Source organism: Hipposideros armiger, unplaced genomic scaffold (assembly GCF_001890085.2).
Source record: "Hipposideros armiger isolate ML-2016 unplaced genomic scaffold, ASM189008v1 scaffold_22, whole genome shotgun sequence".
Taxonomy (NCBI): Eukaryota; Metazoa; Chordata; class Mammalia; order Chiroptera; family Hipposideridae; genus Hipposideros; species Hipposideros armiger.
Genome location: NW_017731372.1, coordinates 2,965,642 through 2,989,666, shown reverse-complemented (window position 1 = coordinate 2,989,666; position 24,025 = coordinate 2,965,642). Strand labels below are relative to the sequence as shown.

The 24,025-nt window shown below is 36.0% G+C and overlaps 1 protein-coding gene across 1 annotated transcript in view; it reads right to left on the bottom strand.

Moving 5' to 3' along the window:
* HMCN1 (hemicentin 1) overlaps window positions 1–24,025 on the bottom strand; it is a 446,768-nt gene that overhangs the window by 262,684 nt on the left and 160,059 nt on the right. Inside the window, exons 5-6 of the mRNA XM_019635448.1 lie at window positions 3,077–3,248; window positions 1,198–1,304 (exon numbers count right to left, since the gene is read on the bottom strand). Of these exons, the coding sequence (XP_019490993.1) occupies window positions 1,198–1,304; window positions 3,077–3,248 (279 nt within the window). The remainder of the gene's footprint in view (window positions 1–1,197; window positions 1,305–3,076; window positions 3,249–24,025) is intronic.

Below are 24,025 nucleotides of genomic sequence, written 5' to 3'. Positions count from 1 at the left end.
CATCTCCCCATACTTTATAGTATATAAAGTTCTATAATTTGAATCACGAGCCCATTCATCCCATGTTTTATGTAGGGAAGCCGAGACAACAAAAGAGTAAATGATGCAAGGGGTATCTGCATTTGAGTTGTTCCAGAAGGATCCTAGAACCAGTTGTTTATTTGGGAGGTGCAAAGGATGCAAAGAGAGGAGGAAAAGTGACACAGGAAAAGGAATGCAGCCAATTAAGGGTGTGCTTTTAAACCCTGCTCCCATTGTGGACAACTGGAGTTTATTCCAGCAGGGGCTAAACACGGTTCCTTAGGGGGTTAATTCTCCAGAACAGCCTTTGCTTGTTCTGGAAAGAAAACCTCTCAGACACAGAAATGCAGATACAAGAGTTGGCAGTCAGCCAGGGCACGATGAAAAGTCTGGGAAACACCGGCAGGTGACTCAGTGGGTCACACATGCAATTTGCAGCTAAACTCTGTCTGAGATCTAAAGAATCCTGCATTTGGGGTGTATGCTCTTTCCTCCATATTGCCAAAATACAGTGCTTTCGTAGAGTGACCATACACGATTTAATGTAAATCTAAGCTACAAATACCATTTTGTGTTCAAGTGAAAATGGATGTACAGCCGCCAAATTATAACAGCCAACAGTGCTTCAGGGTTTAACTTTGTAACAGGAACTATGCCAAATGTTTCCTTTGTAGCATCTTAATTTAATCCTCAGCACAATTCTATAAAGCAAAGGACTATGCTTGCCATCCCTATATTACAGAGGCGGAGAGCCAGGCACGGAGAAGTTATACTCCCGAGGCAATGTGGCTTTCAAGTGGTGGTGTTCAGATTCCAACCCAGTTCCTCCCTCACCAGAGCCGAGGTCCCTAATGATTCTTCTTTACTAGCTCCATCTCTGATTGTTCTAGAGACAGAGCGTGGATAACGCAGCCAATCTACAGATCTGATGATAGGAAAACTCCCTGAGAACTTTTCAGTGTATTTCGTGGTGGTATAGATGCCTTTCACAGTCTTCACAACAATGCTATCAAATGCACGCGATCAAGAGATCTACAAATGCACTGTGTATTTGCGTCTTAGGAAAAGCACCCTCCACGATTGCAAAAGAAGATATAAGTAAACCATTGTACACACTTTATAGGACATGCCAACATCAAAATAAAATAATAAACAGACATTGTAAAATAACAGTACCTTCACTGTCCACATTCCAGCCTCTGGCTCCTTAATGTTCACCACCTTGGCAGAGTTATGGATATTTAATAGCTCATTCAGGCCAAATCCCTTTTTAATCAGCTTCCCTGAAAGACACACATACAGGTAACAAGCATAATCTTTCTTCGGGCTATGTACATTAGCTGTATACATTTCCACTATGAATGGCCCAATGGACATTTGTGTCTAGAGCTCAAGACAGTATTTTATTGATATCTAAAAATAGGTCATTGTAGGATTTCTTGTCCTTGGACCTGAAGTAGGGTTTCCATTTGCTCTGCTGATTTGATCTTAAAATGAGGATGCCAACGGGCAGACTATAATCATAATTCCAAAGCCATCCTAGATAAAAATTATTGTGGCTACTGAAAAGTTATGTGCAGTCACTTAGAGACATTTAGATTTAAAAGATGACAAAACAGTAAAACAGGATAACCGTCTTTTTTGGAGATCACTCAAGGTATAATAGTATATCATGAGAGCCATGGGTATATCTTTGCACAAATTGCAAAACCTTTAATCAGTTGTCCATGAAACACAGGAGAAGGCTTTTATTGTCATAGGAATAATTAAAGGAGGCAGTGCAACGAAGTAGCATGATACCATCTCCTATCAACCTGAGATTTATCTGAAGTATCTAACAGCTGGCATTTAGAAAGGAAGAAAAGCATATTTGGAATGAAGCCATAGTTTACGCATTCACTAGACTCTTGGCTCCCTATGGACTACTTTTGCAGTTGTACAAACAAGTCAATTATAAGAATCCTATGTTCACATCCAAAGCTCTATTATCATCGTAAATTACTTCTTAAATGGCTTTTGAAAGTAGTAGCAACGTCATGCATTGGGTAGAGGGACTTTAAAGTATCCAGGTGGTGAAAAACACCAACCTTTCCTGGGGAGCATGGATGCTGTTAGAGTAGACTGCTACCTCAAGAGACAAATCAATTGATAAGGCCACACCTGCAGAAGTCTTGAAAAAGAGGTTTTGCTTGTTTTGTAAATTTCAATTTGATTGCTGGTGTGGATCTGGCCCTTGAGGACAATTTCATATGTTGTTTTCTTTTAGGTATCAGTTATTTTTTAAAGCTCAAATAAAGTAAGAAAGCTAGTTAGTCCCTCCTCATTTATAAATAGTCACACATGGGTTAAAACTGTATCATGTACTAAAGCCACAATGGAAATAAAAATGTTTTATAAATATCAACAGGTAAAAGTATTTCTAAATGCAAATTACTAGGAAAAATAAGGTTTCTGTCTTCACTAGATTACTTTTCAATGTAAGTCTTATTGTGATATTCAACCAGAAATGGAATAAGACTAAATCTTAGGGTTTTAATATGTAATTAAGTGAGGATGCAAAGTAAATTAAAACATTATTCTAATAAGATGATAAACTTGTTTTGTAACAACTGTCTTCTGTAAAATTAAACCTTATGAAGAAGATGATACAGTAAAATATTACAGTTGTTTTAAAAAGGAATTTTTTCATGTTATTCTTTTAAAAATAACAAAATACTGAATTTTACACAATAAGTTACTGTGAAATATTTCTTTATACATATATTTGGAAAATATAATTTCGTTCAATTTAAATATTTTGGGGGGATAGTTTAGTACAAATAAGTTACTAAATCTCATCTATTTAAATTATTAGGAGTCTTAGCTTTTTGAATCCCATGTTAATTCAACAATGCTTATGACTACAAACATTACTTTTATTTTTTAAACATATTGCCTGGTCATTTTTGAATTCATTTATAGAGTTAGCATGAACTGGGCATGAATAAGTGTGGAAAAACTGTTTTACCTCTCATAGCTTTTGTATTTTATTATATGATGTTCGGTATAGTCTCACCTAAAGGATTGCGAATTTCAATCACTGGAGAAGGACCACTCAGGGACACAGTAACCTCTTTTAGGCTGGGGTCGAAAGGAATTTTCCATATGTTTACAGCCTGTTCCAAATGATCCGTTGATAAGAGGTGAACTTTGGAGGCCTGCACTGCTTCTTCTACCCATTTTAACACCTGTAAGACAAAGGAAGAGTGAGTGACGTCAGAAACCTTGACTGTTTTATACCACAGTGACTTCCAGAGGTAGGAACTGGCTTTGGTTTATCACATAACCCAGGCACTTCCTGTACTGCTGTGAAGTTCATTTCCATTACAATGAAGTCTAAGTGTTTCCTACATCCAGTTATGGTAGTAGATTCAGAGTAAAATGCTAGCTTAACCCATGCTCAAGTTTCAAGTTTTCTATCTTGGAATAATATATTCAAAATGAGATCATAGTGTCCAAACGCCAGTTAAGTCAAACATGCAGAAACACTCATATTACAGACAGTTTTATATTTTTCAGGAGAAAGGAAAAAAACTGTAAAAAACATGGCATTGCCAATATTATGAGATCCCTTTTCCCTCCATTCTTCCTGCATTTCTTTCAAGCTCCAATTTATAAAAAATAATTAGCAAATTATCAAATACAATTTCAATATATTGGGTATATAAATGATTGTCATGTAGTATATTGTAATTATATATTGGATATTGTATTATATAGTACTATATTATTGAAGAAACCACTTCAATGCCAGCAAAATACTCACTATTGTATAAAATAAACAAGTACCAAAAATAATAGAAAAAGTAACCATTGTATTCTAGAAACATAGAAAAAACACTTCCAGTTAGAACCAACTTAAGTAGTGCATTCTTGAAAGTAGTCTTTTGGAAAATATTAAGAAATTAGTTTATAAAAGGGTGTTAATGCCTCACTATGAACAAGGAAAACTCAGTTCAACAAACACAATTCCTCATTCAATAAATAGTGCATGTCTGAACAGGTATTGCTTAGCTGAGCTTATTACAATTCACTCTATATCGTGATAATCTTTCATCTACCTCAGAACTTTCTCTGGTTTATATATCCTTTGAGAATATATCCTGTGAACAATGTCCCTTGAAATTACACATAAAACACTGAACAGAGCTAGATATTGAGCTACCACCAAGCTATTCAAAATAAACAAAACTATTTTTTACATTTCAGTGTGGTAGTCAGAAATCAATTAATCAAACAACAAAATCTGTGTAATGACTTCATACTCTATAAAAAGCACTCCTTTTTTCTATCCTCAAGGATGAGGAAACTAACAATGTAAGACAATTATGTTCATTCAGAAAACAAATGTTTATTGTTCAAGGTGCTCTTCCTGGTACTGTGTAAGTATTGATGAGCTTTTTTTTCAGCTGAGCCATCCTGCCACCTGTTGGCAGCTCAGCGGTAGCTCAGCTCGGGCCAGGAATCAAACCGGAGACCCTGTTGCTCAGTGCTCACACTCTTGAGCGAGCTCTTAACCAACTGAGCCACTTGGCCGTCCCTTGATGAGCATCTTTTTAATCAATATTTGGTAACAATAATTCTTCTCTGAATAGCAATATTTACTGAATTTTTTGCACATATCCTACATTATTTATTTTTAATAAATCTTCCTGCCTTTCTTCCAGGGTCAAGAACCATATCTCCTTCATCTTTGTATACTCAAAACCAAGCGGCAGGCTTACCCATGATAAAGGTGAGATATATACTAATGTCTCTGAAGTTATCATAAGAACGATAATAATTATGTCTTCTTAAATAAAAGAATGGCATGGGGTTTCATGAAACGAGGAGCCCATGTTGAAAGAAGGTGCCCAGCCCAGTACTTGCCACATAGTAGATATTCAAACGTTTTCTTCCCTTTCCAACTAAATTCCCTCCTCTTCCCCTAACTGAACATTTCAACAATAGCTTCAAAGGCAGAGTGAAAAAAACTCATCCATGAAAGTCAGATAAGATTTCTGTAAATAAAAAAGAGAGGCGAAGTCATTCTAGGTGGAAGAGAGGGCTTGAGAAAATACATCTCCAAATATGTTGGGAACATGACTGAATCCAACTGGCTACAGTTAAGTGTTCAGAAAAAGGAGAAGTAGGAGATGACGTTAGAAGCTTCTGCCGAGGACAGACTATGTATGGCCACACAGTCAGGCTATGACATTAGGATTTTATTCTAAAGACTAGTGAAAAATTACTGAGGGGATTAAGCAGAGGAGTAGTGCAATAAAAGTGGTATTAAAAAAAATTGCAGTGGTATCATTAACAAACTTAACAGAAAAACCAAATCTGTGAATTACAGTTAATTACCCCATAAATCAAATGATATATTTCCTCAGATTTTAACATTGTAAAGCACCTGGAATTTTACATGTGAAATAAAGCATATATCAACATAATTGTCTAAAGAAACAGATGCCATATTTTAAAGGACTTCTGAGTGATAGATCATGCTTGAACCAAAACGTATGGCTCATCAAATCTGTCCATATGGCTACAGAAATCAGACTTGGTGTAACTAATATTTGACCATAAATTGAACATGTATTTTAATAATCAGACTGTTGACATTTTTATGTCTTATACATAGAGCATGCCTGCCTAACTCAAGGAAATGGAAGGATTGACTTATTGTCTGAGAAAGCATTTGATAAATTTGACTGATAATAAATAACTTTGAGGGTAATATCTGCTGTAGAGACTAAAGAAGGCAAAGGACAAGAGAAATTGGACAAATGGACAGAACATTTGTTTTAAGGGTAAGATGCATAATGTGGGAATAAATAATTCTCAACTGTAAAGGAGAAAAATAATTAGAAAACAAGAATTGTATAGTATCTCAGCTTTAACAATGAAATTCAATAGTATTAGGTAGAAATGGAAGTAAAATCATTTTTATCACCCTTCTTTAAAAGTATAATATATCTCGGGGTGCCTTCTCAAATATATCTTGCCTTAAAGCCCAAGGTAAAGAAGTTGTGATATCATCACTGGAAGTCTATTCTGCTGTCTATTAGCAATGCATGGAAATCACTAAAGCTAGACAATTTTATGAAAATGGAAGACTTTCTAATTTAGTTGCATTTTCATTAGGCAAGTATGATCAAATTGTATAGACTATAAGCAGGCTTTGATTTGTTCTTAATACCATTTCCAATTCATCAACATTTATGAGGCTTTCACAAAGGGATTACCATGTATTATAATATTACTTGTTGGGAAAGATACAGAACAGATTTCTGTCAAGACTCAAATCACTATTTTATCCACTTATACGAAAAAACAAATTGAAAACAGATGCAACCCGTTTTATTAGAAAATACAGATACTGCCAATATGTGACTAAAACTAGATCACCGCAAACTACAGAACGACCGTGAGGTTTTTGGTCTCTCATGTTGCCACATATAAGAAGAAAAAAAACAAACCTTTAATTGTCTAACTATGAGAAATGTTCTCATAAGATTGGAAATGATCTATTATAATGTCAAATGGAATAAAACTAGAACAAAGTGAGAGTCTTTGGATTGGTCTATTTTAACTAACATAAGAACTGTTTCAAACGACTAGGGAACCATTAATTGTACATTAAAAGTTTTAATATAAAAGTGGTGCCCTGATGATTTGTAGCAGTTTGTATTTCAAAGGGCACTGAGACAATCTAACTCAGCTTCCTCGTTCTATGGATCAGGAAACTGATATTTGAAAGAGTTCTTGTACCTTTTAAACATTTAATCTGACTAATTTTGGCTCAATACTTATTTTTTACATAAGCTTCTGTGTTCCTAAAGATATTCTCTTATTTTAAATATTTTGCATCCTATGTAATAATCAATACTTAAAAATAAGATCATATGTATATTCCACTCTGGAATGAGATGAAAATATTGTTTCCAACTACAAAAGCATTAAATACATTATTACATAAAAATACATTATGTATTATAAAATAGAATAGTATTAAATAGAAATGAAAGTGAATTGTACACTTGAAACCTATATAATTTTACTAACCACTGTCACCCCCCAATAAATTTAATAAAAATTAAAAACGTATAACTAAAAAAAGAAAAAAAAAGAAATGGAAGTCAATTTTTGAAGGTGACAGAACCTGGAAGAACAGCTTTGTTTGGAAGAACATTTTTTTTTTAATTGAGAAGTAATTGACATATAACGTATTAGTTTGTTATATGAAATGATTCGATAACTCTATATATTGCAAAATTATCACCACTATAAGTCTAGTTAACATCTACCCAAGACATGAAAACAACTAAAGTGTCCTTTGATAGGTGATTAGATAAAGAAATTGTGTACATATATACAATGGAATATTACTCTGCCATAAGAAAAGATGAAATAGTGCCACTTGGGCAACATAGATGGATCTTGAGATTATCATGCTAAGCAAAATAAGTCAGACAGAAAAAGTCGAGAATCACATAATTTCTCTCATATGTGGGATATAAAACTGAAAGTAACAAACGAACAAGACAAACAAACAAACAAAAACTCATAGACACAGACAACAGTATAATGGTTACTAGAAGGAAAGTAGGGAGGGAGAGAGGTAGAAAAGGGTAAAGGGGGTCAAATACATGCTGATGGAAGGAGATATGACTTTGGGTGGTGAACACGCAACACAATAGACAGATGATGTTCTACAGAATTATACACTTGAAACCTACATAATTTTATTAACCAATGTTACCCCAATAAATTTAATAAGAAAAAAAACATGAGAGTGCATATATATTTTTGAGTTCGTGTTTTTGTTTTCTTTGGCTAAATACCCAGAAGTGGAATTGCTGGATCATTTGGTACTTCTGTTTTCAATTTTCTGAGGAATACTGTCTTCCATAGAGGTTGTACCAACTTACCTTCCCATCATAAGGGCTCCCTCTTCTGCACATCCTTGCCAACACTTGTTATTTCTTGTCTTTTTTTATAATAACTCATCTAACAGGTATGAGGTGATATTTCATTGTAGTTTTGATTTGTGTTTTCCTGATGGTTAGTGATGTTGAGCACATTTTCATGTACCTTTGGGCCAACTATATGTCTTCAGGAAAATGTCTATTCAGATCCTCTGCCCAATTTTTAATCATTTGTTTGTTTGCTATGGAGTTGTATGAATTCTTTATATATTTTGGATATTTAACCTCTTGTCAGATATATGATTTGCAACTATTTTCTTCTTCCATTTGGTAGGTTGCCTTTCCATTTTGTTGATGGTTTCCTTTGCTGTGTAGAAGCCTCTTAGTTTGATGTAGTTCCACTTGCTTATGTGTATTTTTGCCTTTGATGCCTCTGCTTTTGGCATCAAATCCAAAAAATCACCACCAAAATTGATGTCAAGGAGCTTACCACCTATGTTCTTTTCTAGGACTTTTATGGTCTCAGGTCTTATATTCAAGTCTTTAATTTATTTTGAGTTAGTTTTTGTGTATGATGTAGGATAGTGGCTTAGCTTCATTCATTTGCATATGGCAGGCCACTTATCCTGACACCACTTATTAAAGAGATTGTCCTTTCCGCATTGTATGTTTTTGGCTCCTTTGTCATAAATTAATTGACCATACATGTGTACATTTATTTCTGGACTCTCCAGTCCATTCCACTGATCTGTCTGTTTTTATGCCAATACCATACTTTTTTTTTTATGACTTCAGCTTTGTAATATAGTTTGAAATCAGAGTGCATGATTCCTGCAGCTTTGTTCTTCTTTCTAAGAGTGCTATGGGTATTTGGGGTCTTTTGTGGATCCATACAAATTTTATAATCGTTTGTTCTACTCCTGTGAAAAATGCTATTGAAATTTTAATAGAAATAGCACTGAAATTTTAATTTGGGTAGTATGGAAATTTTAATAATATTAATTCTTCAAAAAGTAAGCAAGGACTATCTTTGCATTTACTTGTAATTTCTTTTATCAGTGTGTAATGGTTTTTAGTGTACAGGCTTTTCACCTCCTTGGTTAAATTTATTTCTAGGTATTTTGTTCTTTTGGTGCAATTTTGACAGACATATGAAATGTAATGAATTACATCCAAATTAATTTGCACAAAACATCCTTTGCCCTTTGGGTGGGAAATAGAAATATGGTAAGGTGTTAGATACAGTTTGTAATTATGCACATATTTGTACATTTGTTGTTGTTTTTGTTTAATAAGTAATGCCATGCAAAACATAATGATTTGATTAGCTGTATATTTTATCACTAGTTGGGCACTCAAAATTAAATTATATAAAAATATTAAAGCCTTTAAATCTATATTATATTAGATGTGAAGAAGGCTTGCTACATTTTCAGGACAACATTTGTTGGTAAACCCTACATTGATAGCAGAGACAGACTTCACTCAACTCTGGTCTAACTAAGAAGTACTCTTTTGGAGAACAAGGAGAGCCTTTCCCCCCAGGTTCAAGTTCATTCCTACCCTGTAGTATAGCATAGAGCCCATCAGTCAGGATCTGCTTAAAAGTCACTAAGTGTTGGGCCCGCCGAGTGGCATGATGGTAAAGAACTGGCTTGGGATGCCAGAGGGCCCTGGTTCGGATCCCACATATGAGGGCCAGTGACACTGCCCTCTACAGCTAGGATGCTGAACAACAGCTCAACCTGGAGCTGGGCTACCATGAGTCGCTGGCGACAGCGAATGCTGCAGCCCCTGTGGCAGTGGGTTGCCATGGGCTACTGTACATGGCCAGCAGCCGCTGTGAGCGGCCGTCCAGAAGCTGGCGACTGATCTGCCTCGCCCGGGAAGAGCGCAATGATGGTGCCAACTTGGGCCAGTGAAGCAACGTCCTCCACAACTTGATTGAAAGAACAAAACTACAGCAACTTGTCTGTTCCCCTTCCCCCAATTCCCCAGCACTGTTCCCATCCCCCAATTCCCCAATAAAAATCTTTAAAAAAAAAAGTCACTAAGTGTTTATTGAGCACCTACTGAATATAAAGGATAGCATCGGATGTTATGAAGAATACCAAAGAAATAGAAACACATTTCCTGCTTTATAAGATGTGACAATCTAGTAGAAATGAGACAGACAATAAAAACAAATTAACTACTTTTGACCTTCCAGTAATAAATAAGCAAGATCAGAATGCAAATGTTCAATTTATACTCCTAAACTGTGGTGCATTTTTCTATTAAAAAATTTTTAATGATTTCCAGTTACATCCAGAATAAAGCCCAAGCCACGAGCATACTAAGGATGTGAGCCGTAATAAAGGGGTACATTATCTGTGAAGAACTTAAAAACAATAATAAGACTGATTAAAAGTTGGTCTGCTTTTTTAATATCATCATGTCCTAGTAATCTGAAGCAATGTCAGTCCAGGAATCCTCCTTGAAGAAATCTTTTGTTGGTCTAAAGTCTAAATAATTGATCTTATTACTATTGTTTTAATAATACCTGTAAGCTTCAAATTGGAACATTCTTATTGCTTTCCCCTTAGAAACACTGCATTCTACATAGACCTTAATTCAAAGAACCCCCAGTTGTATTTCAGGTACATGAACATGTACACTCTGTTACTCACTTTCATTTTGAGAGTAAGTATGTAGTACTGCGATCTGACATATCCTTGTGTTTAGACAGTAGATTCAAGCTAAACCTTCATAGCTCAGAGGTTACATGATATTACATGTGCTAAAAGGATCGCCCTGGCCTCAGTGCTGAAATCAGGTTGGAGAGGGTGCAAGGTCAGAAGCAAAGAGATCAGACAGGAAGCAATAATCCAGGGGGGAGCTGACAGTGACCTGGACCAGGGTTGTGGCCATGGGGCCGTGAGAAATGGCCAGTTCTAGGGATGTTTCTGGAAGTCAGATGACAGGGATTATCGAAGATCAGTTGTAGAGGTCTGAAAACGATTCCATAGTTGCCATGAACTGAGACTCAGAAGACTGCAGAAAGAGTCTTAAAGGGGTGGTGAAATGAGGACAAGAATGTAGAATCTCAGCTTGGGCATGCTACATTTGAGACATCTGTTAGCCATCCAGGTGGACGCACGAAGGAAGCAGTCAGATGTGTGGATTTGGAGCGCAGCTAAGTCCAGGTTGGAGGTTCACCAGAATTTATAATTATGAAGCTTCTCTGGCAGCCTCTCTCCACCAAGAATTTACACAGATGGGGAAATACAACATCCTGTGAAAATAAACTTAGATATCAATACATAATGGCTCAGAATAGAGCCTGGGAACAAGTCTCCCCTCGTCCCGATTCCAGACAACCTTCAGATGATGCTTTGCCCCCCTTGTATGTGAGGCTATAGAGAGAGAATGCATGAGTTCCATTGATACGAGTGTTCTAGACTTACGGCAAGTAGATTTCTCATCATAGGCAAATGAGTTGACATCGTGATTTTATTCAACAAGCGCTATGAGCGTGGTTCATACGAGTCCTTTCCTGAGAATGGGTCCACTCTTCGAGTGCTGACAAACCCAGTTTCACAGCTTGCACATCTTAGCAAATCACCAAAGACTATCTGTCACACTGCGTTCTCTTGAGAAGATCTTCCACGGATAATATCCATTTGTATTACTGTTGGTGTTCCTCAAACCCACTGAATGTGGAATATTCCAGAGTGAGTTTTTCCAAAAGTGAGTGCTCATAAACAAGTGTGGTTGGTGATTCATTGTATAGGCCCCAAATGGTCATGTTGAAGGTATGCAAAATAAGAAATAATTTATGTTATAAGGTCTTTTTAAAAAAAAAAGATTTCTGATGGAACTAAAATTTTACCTAGTTCATGTGAGACAATGGTTTGCAAGAGGAGTCAGAAATTGGAAGGGCATTCAAAAATCTGGGTTCAGTGGGGACATGACAGAGAACTGACGACAAAAGTGACCCTCAGCTTCAACTCTATGAACACCTAAAACTTGGGTAAAACTACCATACTTTCAACATGATGAAAGTTCTCTAATGTGCAACAGCTGAAAAAATAAAAGCATACTTCAGACATTTTTGAAGGGTGAAATCATTCCTGCTGGCAATTTTGAAGTGTCAAAGTGTATTTTATTAATTAATCTTCATAAATTTCTTGTGTCACAACTTCAATGTGTTACAAATGATTGAGAAAATTTAGCTTGCCAGAAAATACTCATTATTTAAAATAATAAAATTATAAAAGATTGACTTTTACACATTAGATCCTCAGATCTCACTCATCGTATAGCTGAAAGTTTGTACCCTTTTACAAACTTTTACAAGCTTCACCCTATTTTCCTTACCCTCCCCAACCCCTGGCAACCATAATTTTACTCAATGAGTTTGACTTTTTTTTTTTTAGATTCCATGTATAAGTGGTACCATGCTGAAAACACCGTACTGTATAATTGAAATTTGCTGAGAGTAGAAATTAAATGTTCTCAGCAGACATAATAATAATTTTTAAAAAGATAAATATGTGAGGTGATGGATGTGATAATTAAATAGATGGGGGAATTCTTTCACAATATAGACAAATATCAAATCATCACAATGTAAATTTTATTTGTCAATTATGCCCCATTAAAGCTGAAAAAACATACGTATAAAAGATTGATTTTTTCATTCATATCTTTAATTGAATCTTTTTTTGTTTGCTTGTGTTTTTTTGTTTGTTTCATGGGTTTTTTTCCTCTACTAAATACCTATTTTAGAATGGAAAAATCTCAGTGAATTCCATCGTCCATTAAAACTCTTCCTAGTTATGAAAGGAAAAGGAATTGCAAAAATACATAAGTATGTAAATACATACATACATACATACATCTGTATATACATATATACATGCATGTATGCTTACGTACATAGACTAGTTATGATCTCACTCCTGAAATCAGGAAGAAGTTCAACCTTTATTCAAACTCTTTATGAGTAACAAAAACAATCCCCAGTTAAGGAGGTACTTGAGCACTTCCAAAGTTAGCTTTTTTTAGTTGAATATACAATCTTCCTCAGTATCTGTGGGCGATTGGTACCAGGTTCCCCCCAGTGGATACCAAAATCCATGAATGGTCAAGTCCTTCCTATAAAATGTTATAGTATTTGCATATAACCTATGCATACCTTCTTGTATACTATAAATCATCTCTCGATTACTTATAATACCTAATACAATGTAAATGCTATGCAAATGGTGTCATACCACACTATTTAGGGAATAATGACAAGAAAAAAAACCTGTACATGTTCAGTACAGACACAACCAGAGTCGACCTAATTATATCATCAGCAACAATGTAGCTTTTTGGGGGAATATTTCTGATCCACAGTTGGCTGAATCTGCAGATGTAAAACTTCCATGTACAGATGGCTAACTGTATACTATGCAGAATTTTTTTGTATGTGTGCAGTACACGGGAGGCAGATTCACAGCACAGTTTGGCCATATTCTCAAAAGGATCCAACAGGGCATTTTAAGAAACAACTTGACGGAGGAACAGTCTCTTCTAGAGAAAAGTCCTTTACATTACTAATTTTTAAAAAAGAATCTGAACATCTTACTTAAAACAGATAAATAAAAGCATGAAATAATTCACACTGCAAAGGAATTCTGTGTTTCATACATGGGCTACAGGCTCTTTTCAAGTGTTTGTTTATAGTCATCAAGTAATTAAGATAAGAGACTCTGAAGCTAAAGTATTCCCCAGTACTAAAACAAAATTTAATGAATAATGACTAAGAAAAGTTAGGTATTTATGTGTCCTGATCTGCCCCTACCCCATTTTACTGGAAGGAAGCTAAAATACAAGACTGCTTGGTTTACACTAAGCATGTAAAAATCCTATTAGTCCTTTATAGTATATACCTACTGGAACTTAGCAAGATCTCTCCAAAAGACCTCAAAATATAGACTACATTCCCAAAAAGAATCTCCTAGGGTCTAAGATCTGGTTCTTAAACTCAAGAACCTAATTTCAACAGAGATTAGAACAATTTGGGGTAGAACACTTATTTATTTAGGGCAGACACACATACATTGAACCCCCAAAACTGTTCAAGTCAAGTCATACATTCACAAGGGGGTGGAATCAGAAACCCAAGGACCACATGACTTCCCTACTGGCTTCTAAAGGCAGATTTATGCTGGAATCCAAATCATAATTGTATGATTGTTTTAATGGCTACCATATAAATAGCACTTACATGCAAAGCCCCATGCTAAGAACTTTACAAAATTTACCTCATCTAATTGTTTCCATATCCTGTAAGTACTTACATGTTTTTAAATTAAAGTTTATTGGGGCGACAATTGTTAGCAAAGTTACATAGATTTCAAGTGTATAATTCTGTAATGCATCATCTGTATATCACATTGTATATTCACCAACGAGAGTCAGGTCTCTTTCCATCACCATATATTTGATCCCCTTTACCCTCCTCTACCACTCCCCTTCCCCCTTGCACTCTGGTAACCACTAAACTATTGTCTGTATCTATGAGTTTTGTTTCTTCATTTGCTTTTCTTGTCCTTTTGTTGTTTTCAGTTAATAACACATTGCTAGTAAGCATAAGTCTCAAAAAAAAAAAAAAAGGCATAGGACTCCAAAGCTCATGCCCTTAACCATTGTAAGATCATAATATAGAGTGAAGTTCTTTGGGTACCCATTACCCCTCATTCCTACCTTTGAAAGAAATCTTAGAATCCAACTGCCTCAGGGAAATAAAAAAAGAGAAAGAGAAAGGAAGCGAGAAAGAGAGAGGAGAGAGAAGGGGGAGGGTATGGAGAAGGGGAGAGGGAAGGAAGGAGAGATAAATCCATATATTGGATTTTGATCTGAGGGCCTACCTAGGTCCTACTATAATAATTTACAAGTGATTCAACAGATTTCAAGCATAATTTTGACTATATGCAATTTTCAAAGTATGTCCTGGCTTAAGATTACCAGTTTCCCCCTCCGCCCCCCACTCCCCACACACACTTAAAATGTAAATTCACTGTACTGTCATGTGCTTGTTGAGTTGGGGAACATAGGAGAAGTGACTGATGCATTAAACAACAGCATTTGGTTGATTAATTTCATCAACGAGATGGGAAAATCTCATGGTCTGTAGACTACAATTCTTTTCTTCACTAATCAGAACCACATAGGACCAAACAGACAATAACTCAGCTGGGTGAGGTTCCCTCCCTTTTAGACAGAACCTGGGTGGGCACTGCAAACATTTCCCTTAATGACTTCACTGTCTGTATGCTTCGAAGTTGATTTGCGCCCATTCTGATTGACACATTATTTAAACGTTCTAAAATGTAGTCAAGTTACAGGCAAGTTTCACCTACCCCCAGGCCGTTTAGCCACTAAAAGGAGCCTTTTGTATATCTCTGCTCTGATTACGTGTTGATTTTAAAGTGAAGCTTTCAAGATCTCATCATATTTTCCATATTTCCAAAGTAGCCTCCTAGGAACTAATAACATACTCAAAAACAAGAAGCTTTTGGAAGCCTGCACTCAAATGTCACAGAATAGAGCTTTAAGTGCATTCAAGGAGGAGACAAATGCAAGGGTGTTAAAGGTCCTGTTATTTCAGAGGCTCCACAAGGCACAAATGCTAGGACGAATGTTTGCTTCCAGCAGTCGAGAAGAAGAGCCATCAATGTGGATGAAAACTATTGGGAAACACTTGATAGACGTGGTAAAGCTTCACAGCCTTTAAAATCTGGCACCATGTGCAAAAGCCATAGCAACACTAACTCTTTCCAGATTCCCTCTCGTCTTTAGAAAAGACCCTTCCATTTACAACAGCCCAGATTTCACCAGTAATGTTAGCAATCATATAGGTGAATATTCAGCATTCGACAAACGTCTTCAGTCACCCTTGTAAATTACAGTAAAATTTTATGAGCACCCCCAACTAAATCATCACTGCAGAGATGGTGGTTGGAAACAATTGTACAGATCTTAGGAGGCCCTACGCGGAAAAGAGAAAAGTGAAGCAAGGACCCAAATGTGGGAAGTAAATGAAAGCAATGGATGAAGTCTGACCCATCAGCATACCAACCGGTGATCTAGATGCCTGAAAAAGATGAGATGCAAAGGAGAGGTAATACAGAGGCAGAAGGAGGACATTTTCAATATTGAGGAGAGGGTGGGGGGTGTCACGGGGCAGGGAAAGAAAGAAAAGGAGAAAAAGGATCCAACTAAGAGCCTATTAGGGTCTTTGGAGTAAATACTGTTTATATTTATTTCAAAGTTAATTATCACAGTTTATTAGCAGCTGAAGAAAAAATGAAAGTGATTTATGGCCTGAAAGGGGATTTGGTTTTAAGTCAATAAACATTTAAGTACAGTCATTCTGCCAAATGGTGGGTTCTGTAGTAGATACACATCAGTGAAAGGTATGTTTCCTGCCTATAATAGTTACAAGGCCAGAGTCCAGGTTCAAACAACTACAGCACACATGCATTCAGCATTTGCTATTATAAACTAAGATAACATATCCTCTCTGTTTCACCTCTAGTGAGTTCATGCTTTTTTAAGCAGGGTCTCTGACTCAAAAGCAATGGAGAGATGCCTCAGCAAAAGATAATGGAATGTAAATGAACCCCCAAATAACTCTTCATCAGGGACAGACCCAGATATTGTGGACCTAGAGCTTATACAACTTGGGGACCCTCTCAAAAAAAAAGAAAAGAAAAAAGGAATGCAAAATTACAACTATAAAAGGAGGTACAAAAATAGTTATCTACAATAAAAGAAGGCCACATACATTTCAAATTGTTAAAAGCCAAGAAATACTGCAAATCCCACAAAATCTAGAAATGAATAACAATTTTGTTATTATTAACTAACTGACAAGAGTCTGTGATAGTTCTTCCCTTGGTTTTTGGCTGCATAGACTTTGAATATCTATTCCCACGACCAAAAAGTAATAATATTTTCTATAGAGAGAATAGAATGATAATTCAGTTTTTCTCCAGTATCATTCATATATATATATTCATATCTAGATGCTTTAAAACTTTCAACCTCATACACTGATTTGCCAAGTGTTTGTAGTATTGCTAAAGCTATGGATCTAAAAAATAGCCAAATCACCCCCAATGTCATTGGACACAAGAGCACAGGTGTCAGAAGGGAATCAGAGTTGAAGGAGACAGCAGTCTTAAAAAATCATGTTAAATATCTTACTTTTGCAAATTCCACTCCCTGGCCCTCAATTTTTAACTCTGTGAACACATTTCAGCTCACTCCCCAGAACCTTGAAATGGTTCACACAAAATAAAGTCCCTGAGACTTAAGCTTCATTACCTTCACTGCAATCCTGCCTCTTTGGAGGACATACTAATAATTACAACTTCCTTGCCCACTTACCACACCAACTGAATGGCAACCATCAATGTCAGATCTTCCTTCTTTCTTCCTTCCTTCCTTCCTTCATTCCTTCCTTCCTCCCTCCCTTCCTCCCTCCCTCCCTTCCTTTCTCTCTCTCCCTCCCTCCCCTGCCCTCCTCTCCTCTCCTTTCTTTCTGTTTGAAGACCAGTCAATAGTGGGTTTCACTATCTCCCTTGCTTGGTTAGCAGCTAGGGATTCAATTAAATCACATTCTTGGACTGATTGTTGAATAAATACCCAGGGACCATTTTCAGGTACTGCCATTAGGTTCTACAAAATCTCTAAAATGAGCTAAACTACCTACATAGGACCCTCCAGAGTCAGGGGCTGTGGAGCCCTCACCATTGGTGCATTTTACTTCCAAATTCCCTTCCTAGGCTGAGAGCCAGGGCTTGTTGCTGGGATACAGGACCTACAACAGCATGCAGAAGTATCAGGAACAGGGCTCATGGACACCCAGACCATCTGCAGAGAGCCTCCCAAGCTAGGACTCATCTCCCCTGATGTGTGTGGTACTCTTGTTGAAACATCTGTCATTTTAGTTAAAAGAATAAATCTTAAATTTTAGTTGCATTGTTATTTTTGCTTTCAGCAAACTTCCGAGCCTTCAGTCCTCCTCAGACCTCAGACAAGGTCCAATCTCCTGACTCAGGGAGTAATGGAGAGAACTATTCAGGCCTTTCTCTCTGCTTCCTGACTTGCTCCTCCCTGTGAGAGAGAAAGTGGCTCACCTTAGTGAGTCCATTGTCCCAGGTCATGCAGGAGCAGCATCACTGTTCACGAGTGGGCCTAAGTTTTAGCACTCCAGCCTCCTCCATGTCCCATTTTTTTGCATTACACCCATTGCTAGAAGTCCCCTAGGTGGGGGGAGGACCACCACCCTCCAGTATCACTCCCTGTGACTGGGTGTGGGGTCAATATTTGTATGAAATTAGGTGAGAGACAGAAAGAAGTCTCTTTCCTAGATTCCCATTCAGTTTTGCCATTAATTATACGATGATGATCCCTATTGAAGAACTTATTTTTCCTATTTTATAGAATTAACTGGAGGAGTAGGTAAGGTAGATGAGTAGTCCCCTATAATATTCAATACCGGTAAGAGGAAAAGTGAATCCATATATTACGAAGGGGAAGAAATGGGTTAAATATTAAACCGGGGACCTTATCTCTTAAAGTAAGACAGCTGATAGGGGAGGAATCCCATGCTAGAGAGAGTCATCATGGGGGAAAAAATGGATGCACTTTTTAGGGGGTTCATGGTCTAGTAGAGAAAACAAATATGCAAATAACAATAACAGGACTCTAAGAAGTGCAATAACAAAAGTATACGTCAGGCATGATGGCACAGAAAAAAACAATAACTCTGGGTTTAATTTTTGGAAAGGTGGCCATCCATACTTGATATTGGTTTTGAAGAATGAACAGGAGTGAAGAGACAAGAAGAAGCAGCAGTCTTGGGGCAGAAGGAATAACAAGTTCAAGGGCATGAAGTTAAGATATAACATGGTCTATCTGAAAGCTACAAAATTGTTTCATGACTGGCGTACATACATAAAAATAGGGTGGGAAGGGCTTGGAAAACACGGAAGTCCTCACTATGCTATGCTAGATGTCCAACCTTACCTGAAGATCTGTGGAAGAGGACGACAGAGGCTAGAACAGAGTAGCACAATTGGGCTTATATTTACGAGGGATCATACTGGAAAAATATGGAGGATGGGTTGGAAGGGTCAAGGAAAGATTGGAAGCAGAGGGGTCAGCAATGTGGCAGTTCAAATAGACTAGGCAAAATAATAATAATAATAAATAATAATAATAATAATAATAACAATAGAACCAACGATAATGGGGAGAAGAAATAGATGACAAAGGTATCTTACATTCAATGTTACCTAGGTAGCAATTTAATGTGAGACGTGAAGGAGGGAAAGTCTGAAATGACTCTCAGATTTCTGGCTTGAGAAACAAGGAGAATGACAATGCTGTTTTAACTACGACCAGAAATACAAAAGGAAAGTAAGGTTTAAGTGTCATCACATTAAAAGACAAATACTTCAACTGCTAAGGGGAAAAAGCAAAACTAAAACAACACAAAAGTATATTTGAAATTTGCTGCAAAGACAAAATGTTATACCAGTTATCAATTAGAAATGACTGTAATTTTATAAAGAATAAGAAAAAAACTCAAGTTATAGTGTAACTACAAATTCAAATATTAAGTAAACTCACTAGTTTTGCATTCCTACACTAGAACAGAATGACTACAAAACTGTTCTGTTCATGACTATTGAGCTGTTTTATATACTGGACCAATTAGAGGAATCCCAGTTTCTGTATTAATTATCTAACAATGACTTTCACTTTAACGAAAAGTTATGAGGGATCAGTTCTAAGGGTCCTGCTGCTTCTGTATCTAACATAAGTTAGATAAATGGCTTCATATTACATTTTTATTTTCAATTTTTATATTAAAACTTTCTTACCATAACAGCAATATATACTATATAAAAAACTGGAAAAGACACAATCATATAAGAAGAAAATAAATAACAACTACTACTGTCCTACCTGCAAATAATCACTCTTCAATATTTTGTTATTTCCTTCCATATTTGTGCATTTGTGTGTGTGTGTGTGTGTGTGTGTGTGTGTGTGTGTACACACAGACTTATTTACATAAATAGGATTATGCTACACATACAGTTTTATACCCTTCCATTTCAGTACACATATAGGAACACTTACTATGCATTCATTCATAGTAGACATTTGGGAATATAAAAGAAACTAGACAGAGTTCATGTCCTAAAGCATATTTTTAACTTATTAAATGAGATTGTAATAAGAGATTTAAGGTTGGAGTTAGGAGACAAACTCAATACAGCAACTTATAGGCAGTGAAGTAATTAGTGTCCAGAATACCAGCGGAAGAGGTAAATCCCAAGACTAAATATACTTTACCCAGTGACTCTGTGGAAAAAGGTCTTATATGTGCTTATTCAGTAAAAGACTCTTAACATGCAATCCATCACAGACTGTTTGAACTCAGCACTTTGAGTTTCCAGACCATAAAAGAAATAGTTGGAAATTGATCATGGTTTCATAAAATTATTTCAATAATCCCTTGGTTATTTTCTAAGGCCTTGTTCTATAAATGGAACATTGCAATAGAAAGAGGGAATACACCTTGCTCACTTCTGAGCCATAATTAATTTTTACAGTAATTAGCCACACAATCTGCTGGAATTCAATATACTGAAGTCAGCATCTTTGACTTTAGAGCAATTAAAAAATATAGCTTTATGATTCAGTAAGAAACCAAATGTCTTGGCCTGCACATGAGTAGAAAAGAATATTGGCAAGAAAAATGACCACAGTGTTTCAGCAATCATAGGGTAGAGAAATGGAATTATAGACTAATTACCTAATACTTCAAGCATTAAAATATCTTAGAAGATATAAAAAAATCAATGAGAAATATTAATTCTTTAGAGATTAAATACATATTTCAAACCATGACTTTCACTTGCAACATCTATTCACAATAGATACTAGTTGTTGTGTCAGTGGGGCCCAAATGTTTTATTCTTAAATTTATCTATCCAGTAATTAATGCTGGTATTAATCAGAGACATTTGCAAACAAACAAACAAACAAAAAAAACCAACTGATATTAATCCAAATAGGTAATCAATAAAATATTAATTAAATTGTCCCTATCTCCCAGGAATTAGCATAACTAACTCTTGCCCCAGAAGTTAGGAGATCCAAATAGATAACTCTGGAGACTAAATGAAATGGTCACTAAATTTCTACAAGGATAAACATAATTTATAGTTGAATGTCACCAGAAAGATATCACCAGAAACAGCCCAAAATACAGTGTTTATGAGTCATGCAGGCATTGAATATATAGTCAGGCAAATATCCAAAATGAGTGATGGCAATAGCTTCAATAATTGTTTTTATGAGAATCTTCATAGCTCAACCTATATAGTGTTTATATTCAAAAATTGTTACATTTCTGAAGGAAAATCCAAAATTTTGCTGAAAGCATTTTTTTTTCCTGTACAAAAAATAATAATGATACCATACACATCCACCATAATGGCTAAAATGAAAAAGACAGAGAACACCAAGTATTGGTGAAGACTTGGAATAGCAAAGATTCTTACGCACTGCTGGTCAAAGCGTAAATTGAACCCAATATGGAAGACACTTACGGTATTTACTGGGGGTGAACTTACCATACTTTGTGACCCAGCATTCTTGCTCCTAGATATTTAACCAGGAGAAATTACTACATATATACAACAAATGAAATGTTCCTAGAATAAAGGAAAGAATTTGCCAAACTAATACATACTTTTCAGGGTCAATACGATGGTGACCCTTGTGACTGGAAGATGGCCTGAAGAACATTTTCTGGGGTTCTGGGAATGTATTGTTTCTTATCTTGGTGTTGGTTATGCAGGGTGTATTGAATTCATGGAAATGTATTAAGCTGAATATTTATGTACACTTTTCTGTATGTATATAATACTTCAAGGAAAAGTGTTAAGTAAAAGAAAAAACATAATAATTCATAAAAGCACTTTTCTAACAAAGCATATTCATTATATTTATTAAGTTTCATTTCACTGAAATAAAATTTCACTAGTTAAATTCAAAAAGCCATCTATATACCTAGAACTATAGGGTATTCAAAAGAAGATGAAAAACATAAAAGATTTCCATGATAGTAAAATTCTTAATAATGCTAGGCAACACACCAGACACACAGAAAACCATTGGAAAACAATAAATAATCGTATATACACGGATTCTTCCATTCTTAAGGCAACAAATTCTAGATGCACTATTATTTTATGTGCCAATTAGAAAGGAAAAAACACTTCTAATCAATCTATGGCAAGCCACTAATTGTAAAACAAATTCCATTTAAAATATATTAAGTTGTTTTTATTTTATTTATTTATTTTTTTATTTTTTTTGTAAGTGCCTGTTAGAATGGATGAGAAATGTGCCAGAATAGAACATAAGTACCGAGGATGGTCAGGCAAGGAAAGGGTCCACACGGCAGGTACTCCAGGAAGAATTCATGTATTAGTGGGACAAGAGGCGGTCCTGGAAAGGTGGAAAGTAAACAAATTAAAAGCTGGAAGGTGAGGTTATTCCAGATTACGGAAGCTTTAGAAGCAGAAGTGCAGAGGCAGCAAAGTAGTGCAGAGGCAGAGAGGAGATAGCCTAATTAGAGTGGGGAATCTCAGAGTATTAGGAAATATCTGGAGATACACTTGGATAGCAAGGTGAGGCCAGATTATGGAGGGGTTGGAATTCCAACAAAAAAACAATTTGGGTACTATTCAATTGGCGGTCAGGGCTGGTGTTTAGAACTGGGACCAGACATGGTTGAAGTGATGTTTGAGGAAACTTATCTTACTGGATTGGATTGGAAAAACTAGAAATAGAGAAGAAAGAAATTACTGCAGTAATACAGGTGTGAAGTGATGAAGACCTGGGCTGGAGTGCTGGCATTAGAACGTGCACTAACTGAAAATTTCCACAATTTATCTTTCTGATGCATTCCATGTGTAAAACTAAATTTCATGTTATAGTAAGCACAACTTAGAAAAAACTAACACGCTTTTCTTTTTTTGTGAAACATTTGACTTAAGATTGGAAATTCAAACGTGTATTTGAGCTAATATAAATATAATACATTTTGTGCAAGTGAAAGGGATGAAAAAAAGAGTTATAATGAGAAATACCTCCAACCTTTTCAAACAAGATTCATTCAAGCTTTATCTTCAAGTTTAAAACCTAAATTATCTAAACACCTAACTGAACAATCTCTTGGGTATTTACCTACTTAACTATGGTTGGATGTATACGTCATTTAAATTGTGAATGACTATAAGCCATGGTGCATGTACATAGTTGGTTAGCCATCTCTCTATCTTCCTATATTTCTATCTCTATCCCCTTTTCCCCTCCAGCTAGTTTTCTTGCAACAGAACATGCAGGCCAAAAGCCTCAAATGCTTATAATCTTTATATTAATATTAAGGCTTAAAATGTTTAGTAAAGTGCTTTTGTCATTGAAATAGGGCAAAGTCAGTGTGGTCTTCATTACTGAGTTATGCAAATAATGATTATCTGCCTTTAGACAGGATCTCAGGTACACAATAAGCATTGCATCACGTTCTTAACTTAAAAAGGTAGATTTCCAATTGGTGACTCTACAGAATGACTACAAAATGGTAGAGAGACTACTTTTAATTAAATTTGGTTTCACATGCATGATATGGAATTATTCCCTTGAGCCGTAGTGCTATGAAAACACAGTATTACCTGCATAGCAGAAGAGAAAACTGTTATCAATTTATTTTCTTGGAAATGTTATGAATTGCAGGGTAGGAGACTGGCTATTGTCCTCCTTTGCTTGGACTAGACATAATTAAAGGGGATAATGTGTCTGGTATTGGGAAATAGAATTCTCTACTCATTCAAAATCTTCTGATCCATCTAGTTATACATATATACTTCTGCTTATAAATCGTAGTAGCTAAGATTAAAATAGGAGCTAAGCCTATGCCATAAGAGACA